General features: G+C 26.9%; 1 protein-coding gene and 1 long non-coding RNA gene across 2 annotated transcripts; both read right to left on the bottom strand.

The window, feature by feature from the left end:
* Positions 1–1,383: 1,383 nt before the first annotated feature.
* On the bottom strand, positions 1,384–7,301 carry LOC100166518 (neuronal membrane glycoprotein M6-a). Its single transcript, XM_001952158.5, has 7 exons — positions 7,116–7,301; positions 5,537–5,689; positions 4,836–4,995; positions 3,934–4,093; positions 3,709–3,859; positions 3,469–3,617; positions 1,384–2,821 (listed from the first exon to the last, which is right to left on the bottom strand). The coding sequence occupies exons 2-7, from the start codon at positions 5,676–5,678 to the stop codon at positions 2,696–2,698; spliced, it is 888 nt and encodes a 295-aa protein (XP_001952193.2). The 5' UTR covers positions 5,679–5,689; positions 7,116–7,301; the 3' UTR covers positions 1,384–2,695.
* Positions 7,302–9,131: 1,830 nt separating this feature from the next.
* Positions 9,132–11,187, bottom strand: LOC107882681. The gene is made up of 3 exons (XR_001678862.2): positions 9,801–11,187; positions 9,582–9,739; positions 9,132–9,453 (listed from the first exon to the last, which is right to left on the bottom strand). It is a non-coding gene; the product is annotated as an uncharacterized LOC107882681 (long non-coding RNA).
* Positions 11,188–11,988: the final 801 nt, after the last annotated feature.

Raw genomic sequence — 11,988 nt, 5'->3', positions numbered from 1 at the left:
ATTATTCCTGAGTACTTATAACATTTAAAATATATTATTATATTATTTTATACGCACTATGACATTTTCGCCCTTCAAGCTTAGATTTTATTCTGAAAATTAAGAATTTCTTAGTGTATTAATGGCAAAGTGAAAAAATGAATTAATAAATGTAAAAATGTTCAAATAAAATTTCATGACTAATTCAAATGTGTTTTCAGAAACTGTCTCTGATAATTGATAAATTATAGGTTATCTAGTTATACCTAGCATTGATTAAGAATACTAGAAAAAAACAAAATAATTAATATTCATATAGTGCATTACCGGCATTCATATAGGTACGCCGTTACTTAGCACTCTGCTTTTTCATTTACGCACAGTCACTTACTACGCACACGGCTCACGTGCAAGTACATAGAAAGATGTCCTATAACACTAAATCTTATTTTCTATAGTAAACAGTCGTTATTAAAATGTCTCCTTTGCGTCCAGCCACGTTAAGAGCATTGCGCTCTACCGAGGTGTGTGATCGGTCGCGGGAAAACCAGTTAGCGACCGTACGCCACCACCAGATGTCACCGTGACCAGATAGCAGCTGGCTCCACGGCTATAGACAGATCTGGCTGGCCGACTCTAACCAGTCATTACCAGTGGCGATGTGCTAGTATATATACAACCGAACAGGTCTCTTTTCATCGGTGAGGCGCTCGCAGTAGTTGACGTATAATCAGCCGTACGGCAGGCCCTCTGGCTCACAACCAGACACTGTGTTCAACTATGTACTTTCGTACAGATATCCATAACAAGCAGCATCTACTAATTGCTTCACTGTGCACTGTGTGGTCGCTTGACCGCGCACCGGAGCAGTCTTAACGTTCGACTAACTGCAAATCCGCCTCACCACCAAAATTTTTTTGATTTTCTGCATAATTTTTTTTATTCACTCGACAGGCGGCGTCATAATATATAATATATTTTTATACAATAATTTATAGTAATTGATGTTATTATTTATCACGTAGGTACATATCTTTATTTTGTAATTAAAAACAAAATATGTTGATAGCAGCAATTTCTGTTAGTTATTAGTTATAGTCTACGTGACGTATACCTGTATTATCTAAGGTTGGAGTCGTTCATCAATAATAAACTATCATATTACAAAATGATCTTGATAATACATGCTGATGCTGGGGAATATCAAATAATATTGCTCATAGCTTAACTTAGTAATTTTCTACTATATATACTATATATACCTAGTCAATAAAATTTTATTTGTTGGATAAAAAAGCTTGAAAATGTAATGAAATGCCCCTGCTATATTTTTATTATAGGTAATAGATGAAAAATATTAAAAACACAGTCATAATTTTTTTTTATAAGCATTTAAAGTTTGAATTTTGAAATAATTTATCATATTGAAAATTTACAAATTATTTTTAAGTTAACATTTTATAAAATTTAATACAAGGTTCCATATGTAAATAGGTAAATAAATTACTTTATTTACAATAATATCATCAAATATACTTAGTAATTTATCATAGGCTGACTGGCCGTTGTCCATTTCTCTGTAACAATCTTTAAAAACCAAATGTTTAATAATATAATATATTATATATTATATTATTATATATTTAAATAGTATGTTTACCTATTGGCTGTAAGGTTTTAATTAGAATGTAAACAATTAGAATGATACACTACATAAAAACAATATTATGATAACTAGGATTTGGATGACTTAAGAGAATACATACTGTTCATCAATTTGTTTTACAATTTATTATAAAATTATTTCCTGAATAAGAATAAGATAATGATAAAAAATATATTAATATAACATTAAATCTAGCTTTTAATAATTAATAAGAAATCAAAAATGTAATGTAATTAATTTATACAAAAATAATTTCTAACTAATAGATACACAAAAGTTGTAATAAAAATAAAAATGCAAATATTACACTTAATACAATATATTATAAAAGAGTATTGTATTATAAAATAATGTGTTTTGACATATGATAATAGTCAACACTCATTGGATACATATTTTGGTAATGTAAATGTTTAAAGCACACAACCATTTACACAATTAAAATAATTGTTTAACAAAAACTAATTTCTTAAAATTGGAAAAAGTTTTTAATGGAACATTCTACATTTATAGTGAACAACAAACCACTAAATACTGGAAAAATGAAAATTATAAAACCTAACAGAAAAAGAAAGACGACTAGACTTAATTATTTGTAGTCTGTTAAAAAATAAAATAGGAAACAAAATCAGGAATATAAATTGTTTTTTGGTTGTTGAAATTTTAAATAAATTTAAAGATATCAATTTTGGTCATTATTACAAAAAAAATTATTATTTAAAAGTAATACTTAAAATATAGTTACAATATTTAGTACAATAAGATTCAAATTAAAAAACCTTGTAATTAAAAATATATACTTCTAAAATTATATATGATATTATAAGTAATTAAAATAAAAATTCTTTATAAAAATTATAAAGTAAAATATTGCCATTGTCTGAGATAAAACCCTAAGCTTATATAATAAAATATATAAAAACTATGAATGATTAACTGGACGGTAGATCAATATTTAGAAACCCTGTAATGTAGCACATATTTTAAAAATCGTGGAATGATTTATGCAATTAGTTTAAAAATGTTTACTAAAGTTTAGTCAATTAATGTTTAAAATCTTTCTTTTGAAGTAGCGAAATCAGTGTCTTGCAAAAGTTGTAATTCTTGAAGTTCTTCAAATTTTTCATGATCTCTGATGTGAGCATAATTAGCAGACAAACACATCAGATAATGAACCTAATAAATATAATGAAGTTATTATTATTCAAATGATAAAATAAAATAAATAACATATTTTTGTAACTAGTAAATAATTACTTCATAGTTAATAATTTTATAATGATTTATATGTCCAGAGTGAAATAACAAGTAAATGCAGTAGTTTATGACAAAATATATAATATAGGTAACCTAACCTATATGGAATTTATTTTTTATGAAAGTATAACTCGGCTTATTTATTTCCAAGTATAACCAAAAAGGTGTAAAAATGTATGGATTTTTATACTACGTTTCATAAGAGAAGGAACTCATTTATCACATCCGACTGATGTCTGCGATTGCACAGAGGGCCAAATTACCCTCACTTTTTACCACCCATCAGTGAGCCAAATAGGTGCAAGTGGTGGGAGATGCTCACAATCGAAGGTAAAACAAAGTCCTTCTCCTATGAAATGGAGTATAGTGTGTTAATTTTTAAAATCGTCATTGAAAACTATGTTATGTCAATATTGTGGGGCTTAGTATAAAAAAAAATCTGGCTCCATATTATTGAGGTTAGATTGATTTTCAATCACATAATTTTCTTAATATGTTTCAAATTAGTTATTTTAAAACTCTTAATTTTTTAGGAAATTAATAAGGTTTAAAAAAACAGTTCTTACCAGACTTATTAATATCAAAATTACTCCAAAAGTTGCCATCATAAACATAAATTCTGATTTTTCAACAAAATCTCTGCAGAAGAACTTTATTTCTCGAATTTCACATATCTTTAAATATTCAATACGAGTAGATTGTGGAAATAAGAAATCTAAAACACAAAATTTTATTTTATATTCATAGCAAAAGTTTAGCATTGATTAAATGTAGCATTAAAATATTAATAGAAGTTGTATACTTACTAAATTGTGTTAAGTCAATGCATTGATGATAATCTTGAACTTGGGTGCTAACACACATTTTCCAAAAAACGGTCAATATAAATGTCGAAACTATTAGTAAACCAAATACAAAAATCCAAAAGAATTGAAGTACGTAAATAATACCCATAAACTAAAAAAAAATTTAATGTTAAATTTAAAACAATGCCTATATAATGTTATATTTTATTACATCATAATACTTACAACTGCACAAGATATACGACCACCAACTCTATTTCTCCATGCCTTATAAATACGACGGCGTGTTGCTCCTGTAGCCAGAAATCCAACAAATATAATCATTAATGTTAGAGCTCCCATTCCTGCAGCTATCAAAACTAAAACGGTTTTTACAGTTTCAAGCCTTAAAAATATAAAGTACAAAAATTATGAATATTATATTAATACTAATAGTTAAATTTTTAATTATAAATATAATTTTGAACACTGCATAAGTAAACATTTATGAACAGAGATTGATTGAAATTTTAATAAGTTGTATATTTTTTATGATGCTGCAAATATCTGATTTGACACCAATTAGTTTCATAATACATACAGCTCAAATCTAAAAATGTAAATTTCATATTTTATCAAATTTAAGTGAATTTGTATATTATAACTTATAATATAATTTATAAGATTTTTTTTTATTGATCTTAAGCATTGGCAAATATGTTCATTAGCCTTCTGTAGGGGAGTGGGGAGGTACGGTTGGTTATGGAAGACGTGAATGTAGAGCGAGAATTTGTAACTATAAACATGGGTAGTCTCCCCGGGAACTAGCGACCTCAGAACACTTAGTGACTGAGCCAACTACCGAGCCACACCAGGCCCAATTCTTAGATTTTTTTACATAATAAGTAATAAGTAATAACACATATTTTTAAAGAAATCTGCCGTTTTTTTGGATAGCGTTCACTTATCCCTGTTTATATTTTGAATCATTCTGTAAAGATATAATATTTGTTTTTTATAAGACAATATAATTGCATATTATAATGCGTATTTAAGATTTTTATTGCATATATTTAAATATGCACATTTTTCATTGCTTTTTTAAGTTCCAAACCATGGTGTATATAAAAAATTGAAAAAAAATGTACCAGCCAATATAGAGATGAAACACTTGATCCAACATCAATGCACTAAGCGTTACACCACGATACATAGTACAACAAAATACTCCAATACCAGTACAACATAGAAGAGCAGCTATTAAAGTAGCATATGGTATTCGTGTTGTACATGCCACTGAATTGGTAGCTAAAAAAATATAAATAAAATACAATTCTCAATTAATATTATTAAAATAAAACACATAAATTATTAGATTTATGAGGTATTCAGGGTTATTATTTTATTAATAAGTAGGTAATAACTAAATATCTAAGTATATGAAAAAAAAAAACTGAAGAATAAAGAAACTAAAATTTTAAAATCTAAGTATTTGATGCCAAGACAAAAATATGAATAACAACGAAAATTAATAAAAAATAAACAAATACATTATTAATGTTTTATATCATAATGAAAATAATAATTATTATTATACTTAAAGGTATTATTTGAATAATTTTATCAAAAAAGTGAATTGAATAAGTTAAAAACTACTTCCTAAAACAGAAATTTAAATCTAATGATGAATTCTACTAAAGATTTCTGAAATATCAAGAATATGATTTGGATAAAAACTTAAGCTTTTATATGATATTTTAAAACAAGATTTAGGTACACCTTCACATCTAAGTACTCCAAATATATTTGAATACCCTGTAAAAATAAAATGTAATACTTATTCACTTACATGCTGCATCGCCAGCTCGTATCTTGTAACTAGAATGTAACGAATATTCAGAATAGCGTCCAAGAGTTTCCCTAGAAGGGTTATAATGGGAACTTTGCAAAGGCATCTCCATTTCAGGTCTTTGGAAACTATACTTATTCATAGTTTGAAATGCTAAAACAATCATCAAGAACAACAATTAGTTAATAAAAACAGTTAAATCCTGATATGAGCTTAATTTTACCTAATTCAGTAATATTTCAGAGAAAAATTCTTTAAAAAGTCTGTCTATAGAATAATAAGATATATAATTTATATTGTAAATTCATTTTATTTTTATAATAATAGAATAAATAGTAAAAACATTATGTCGATTGATAACTAGAGAAATGGGACATAATCTTTATTTTACAATTTAAATTATAAACTATATTATAGATAACTAACTATCGAACAGAAATATTTTTATATTATATTAATTGTATGTTTACTTGACTTTTATTTCAATAAATAATTACCTTAATGTGTTTTATTTTATAATATATTATTTATTTCATATTTTTATACCTATGTTATTATCATATAATACCCAATATATTTAACATTACATAATCTATGTAACAAACAACTTTTTTTTTAAATGAATTATAACTTAGACGTTTTATTTTAAGATTAATAAAATAATAATTTAACCAAATTAAAGTGTTCCTTTCAAAAAAGTAAGTAACTTTGTGAACGAATTCAGTTTCAAGTGAACTTTCTAAACACTGAGAGATACATATCTCATTGATAATATTTATATTACAACTGTTAGGTATGACAATAGACATAATTTTTGTTTGAATATTTTATTTTAATGATTAGGAAATATTTAATTTTGAAATAAAATATAAATGGAATATAAAATTACAAAAAATCTAATTCCTAACTATGAATTAGTAACTAAGAACTCTATCTCTATTTCGAGTAACTAGGAATTCTAGTAACATGATATTAATATATATTTGTATAAAATATAAGTTTATAGCTAACATATTAGATCGCAGTCAATACAGTTGTCTGTAGACAAATTATAGGTAATTTATCTAATATGAATATTTATTGTATAACAAATTATCATTAGGAATTGGTAATTTATTTTTAATTGCAATTTTAGAATTTTATTTTAAACGCTACCTATCAAGTAATAATGAATTCATAATTCAATGAATAAATTGTTGTAGATCAGTTATTTTTAATAAACGGCGGGTTAGATTACATATTGACTGACATGTAAAATATAGGTAGATATTTATATTTGTACACAAGTGTTTTCCATTATATATATTATACTGCATATAATTCCAAACAAATATGTATTAGGTATGTAATGTGTAAGAAAAATTACAGTATGTACTAAAGATCAATATTATTGATGTACACATAACCTATACAGTTGCGGTTATATTATACTATGCTACTCAATTGATTATGACAAAAATCTATCTCACTTTTACATTGGTATTTTATTAGAAAAAGATATATTGTAATAACCATTGAATATTATTATTCCGTATTCACGTCTAACTAAATTATCGTATTATATGTATTTTATACTTACGTCAATTAAAAAAAACTGATCATAACTGCTACTGAACAAAGATTAAATTGCTGAATATGGAACAATTTGGAATGTAATTATAACTAAACTTAAAAAATGGAACGAGGGTAAGGGACCCAACAAGTAAGTATTAAATAAACAATAATGTTGATAAAACCAACAACAAATTATATCTGTTAATTTGACTACATTTTACTCTTATCAAGTATCGTTTTGCTAAAACAAAAAAAAGTAACGAATCATGGGCTGGGTCGGTGGGCGGTGATCATCAAAAGAGAAAGTTGGGGGTTTGGAGGTAAATTTAGAGCTGAAACCGAGTTTCTCGATTAGCGGGACGGACTTCTTTATTAATTTTACTTCAAAACGACCTAGCCAGTGGCGTAGGATTTTGCTGCCCCGGGTACACATTTTTTATAATGCCTTCTCCTCCCCCCTCCCCCATCCAGTATTTTTATAGTGGCAATTTTTCTCACCCATAAAAAAAACTTACAAAACTCATGTGATATGTGAAGTAGTAAATAATAATGTAAATAGTATGAATATATCATACAGTATAAAAAAGTATCAAGTGCCCGTAATAACAAAATAATCAAAGCAAATTTTCAAATGTATTAGTTTATTTTTGTATATATTTATAAAATATTAAACATATTGAAAATTAATATTTCTTGAAAAAGCATACCTACACTCTACAGTGTTCTTGCATTAAAATCATAGTTAAAATCAATATAAATATTTACAGAAAACGACCAAATAAATACAAGCAAATCAAATTAAACTTTTATGAGCGATTGAAGTTCATATTTTACAAGATTGGATATTCCCCGATTTCTCATGTAGCGATTTTGTTATTTTGTTGTAATTCAAAAACGAATAACTGTAGATACGTGCAAATTTCACTGAATGTTTTCATTTTATTTACACCGTAACGTTTTGAAAATATTTTGACACTTTTTGAGCTGTTTACGAACATTGTCAGTTTTCAATTTTATTTAGCGTTTTATCTATAATATTGTTAATAAAATTGTATTTGATGGGTAAAAATGCGTAAAAATTTAATACTAGACTCCTATTATATTGTTACAATAGTAGATAGTTGAAAAATATTAAAAATACATAGACATAGTTTATTTTTTATAAGCATTTAAAGTAAAAATTTTGACAAAATGTATCAAATTTAAACTTTAAAAAGTTTCCAGTACTTTTCCAAAGTCTCAGTAAAAAAAAAAACAAATAATATAAGTATTTTTTAGGATTTTTAAGACTTTTACGCATACCCGATTTTGTTTTTGGGTGTAAGTATCTCTAAAAAAATAAAAGTGGGTACATTGTCGCGGAATGTTTATATTGGCATTTCCTATATAGGTACACTAAAAAATATTTTGACTATTTTTGTACTATAATTACAGTTATAAGAAAATTTATCGATTACCTATTATAACTATTTTGTTATTATTTAGTAGTAAATTTATAAAATGTAGGTTGTGGTTTAAATACAGAGTTTAGATACAACTTATATAGTTATAAATATATTATACTCTAAGAGCATTATTTTATTTTCGAAATTGATTCATCCACTTTTTACCCTAGATATTTGTTGTCTTTATCATAATATTCTAGCTGGGGTCGGATCAAAGGTAGCACAAAGACCTAATAGACAATCAGAAAATAATAAATTATTGAATATAATTTTGTTATTGACATAGTTGACGGTTGGTGCATATTTTAAAGTTATTAATAATATAATTTATCATTAATGTATCATAATAATAACACCTTGTCTGAGAAGTGGGTACACACTTAACCGGGTAGAACACGATTGAGAATGGTACCTTTATTAAGTACCTTTTTTAATAACACAATTAAGAACGTTTTTACCTACAAACTTTTATGCGACGTTGCCGCAGTAATTAAAAACACAAAATTAAAAAATTAAATATTCAGATATCAGTTATTTGTCAGTTTAAGATTAAAAATCGACAATATTTATATTTATTTCATTAATTATATGTCAGCTTAAGATAAAAATTTATATTTATTTGCCAGTTTATATAAAATTTGAATTTTTTTTCCAAGGTACTTATATCTAGTTAATTTAAGATACTTGATGATGTCCTTAGTTTGTTCAAGCTCTTTATAAGTATTAACTGTCGAAATAATCCGATCATAATCTTTGCTGGCCATGGTTTTGATAATATTGTTTTCAATTGATTTCATTATTGCCACGGTCTGTGTTTGGGTTTCCTTTAAAACAGAAATTACTACATGTGTAGGAGGATGCGTGCTATAAAATTTCCCGTTGTAAGTTCTGTGGAAGCTTTCTGCCCCATTGGTGGTCCTTAAAAATAAAATAATAAATTATTATTAACATGCAGACCAAATAAAATCAGATAAATATAATAACAAGTACCTATATAGTACCTATTAACAAAATAATAAGTTACTAAGTTATAGTATATTAAGTACCTTGGATTTAATGTCGGTACTTGTGTTCAATTCCCAAAGAATAGGTGGGAATCATCAGTGGGAAAAAGAAAAGGCAAACTAAAAAATAATTTAAGCCATTGACCTAATTCATTAGTTTTGTCTTTATATGCACTTCTCAATGTTGATTCTCCGTTTATCTGTCATAAAAATAATATAAAATATATTATATGTTATTAATTAGAGTAAAAAATCTCTTACTTTTCTCCGACAAGCTTGGGCTATATGAAAACGGCAAGTTTCAATAATGACATTTGGAAATATTTCTTTGACTGCTTCGTGAGAACCGACTTCGAAGTCCAAATGCAGCCTTTGAACGTTAGAGCTGGACATATTTGCAAGAGATACTTCCACATTAAATGTAAATTTTTTTGTTTTGTTCGGTAAAAAAAAATTAGAAAAGGCACATAAAAACCGTTTACGTATATGTGTAATGCATATAACTGTAAAAAAAATGTTGGTACAAAATTATTAGTAGGTACCATCTCCGAGCAATTCGGTTTGTTTCGACATAAAATTTTAATTTTGGCCTGTTGTTATACAAACGGACTCATTGGTTTCAGGAACAAAAACAAATTGATCACTTTTAAATAAACATACATCGTTATTTTGCATATTCATCAATTAGGATATAGCTTCATTTAAAGTATAGTAGGGTAAATTGGGTATTGTTTTCTCTACTTGTCATACATAGCCTTCCACACTGATGTAATATCATTGTGCATAAGATTTGGTAAGTCACTATTTAATAACTCAGTTCTAATAATTTTTGAAGGTCTGATAGATGTATTATCTTCAGCTTTTCGCTTAGAATTATCTCTTAAAATCTGTCTTTCAATTTTTTGTTTATTAATATTTATTACTTACATGATTCACGTGTTTACCGTTTGACAAATGAAAAGTTTTATCCATTTTCATTAATAAATTGGCACTACAGCAGTTATTTGAACATTTCCATTTCATTAATCCATCTTTGCGTTGTCTTACAAATTAATATTTATCAGTATTTAATACTGCAAGATCTTTTCCGCGTTCAGACGTTATAATTTTGATGTTTTCCATCATACTTCATGTTACACAAATACACAATATTACACTATATTACACACTATATAATATTAATATATTATACGCTATATTATTACGTTGTTACCGCTCTGTCCACCAGACAACTGAATTTGGCGAATACGTAAACTATCTGCAGATACGTAAACCACGATAACGTATTTATTATCTTTATTACTGAACATTAGATAAACGACAATAGGAATTCGAAGCCCCCGTACTTACAATATTATATAGAAATCCATAGGTAAACTATTTTTTTAATTATCGAACATATTTATGTAGTTTTATTTCGGGACGGCACTGAACGGCAATGTCGATCTAAAAATCGTTCTCAATCGTTTGATTATAAGCTACAAAATATCGTTTCCTTGATCTGCCACAATCGTTCTCAATCGTGTTATCAAAAAAGCAGGGCTTGAAGCCGTTTTCAAAACCGATTTCAGAAACCGTTATAAACCGTTTTAAAACCGAAACCGAAACCGTAATCAAAAACGGAACCGAAAAAAATTGGATACCGGTATTAAAGTCAAAACCGAAACCAGGAAAAATTGGATACCGGTATTATAATTTAAAACCGAAACCGAAATAAGTTGGATTAAAAAATTGGAAACCGGTATGAAATTCAAAACCGAAATCTAAAAAAATTGGAAACCGTTATTTTTCTTATAAATGACGTATTTTTAATACGTGAATTCCATTAATACGCATAATTAATAATCATAATAAAACTGAGATCATAATTAATTTTGTTGATAAACATTTCATTATTCGCAAAATTATTAGTTGCTTTATAAATAGTAATGACATAAATTAAAGTCACTAGCAATTACTAGGTATATATGACAATTGACAATACGGAACAAAGAATGATAATTGTATAGACGACATAGCCCCCTGAAAATACTTTAGAAACCAGTATACAAAACCGAAACCGAAACCGAAATTTCTTAATACCGGTATTGTTAAGTTGAAACCGAAATCGTAAAATTTCAAAACCGGTATACAAAATCGAAACCGAAACCGAAATTATTTAAATCGGTTCCAAGCCCTGCAAAAAGGTACAACGTTCTCAATCGTCCTCTACCGACTTAACCAGTGGCGAATTCTCCAGGCATGATTATTGCTTAACAATAAAAACGTAATTAATAAAAATACAAAAATTATTTTGTCATCAATAATATAATATTATGTATTTAAAAAAATCATAATGTATGACAAAAATGTCGTCTGTTTCTGGTATACTTATCTGTATCGTAACACTTACTGACAGAGCATGCGATAGCTGTGTGTGCAAGCTATACGACGCTATTTATCGCTGTGA

Source organism: Acyrthosiphon pisum, chromosome X, assembly GCF_005508785.2.
Source record: "Acyrthosiphon pisum isolate AL4f chromosome X, pea_aphid_22Mar2018_4r6ur, whole genome shotgun sequence".
Taxonomy (NCBI): domain Eukaryota; kingdom Metazoa; phylum Arthropoda; class Insecta; order Hemiptera; family Aphididae; genus Acyrthosiphon; species Acyrthosiphon pisum.
This window is presented reverse-complemented; position numbering and strand designations above follow the sequence as displayed.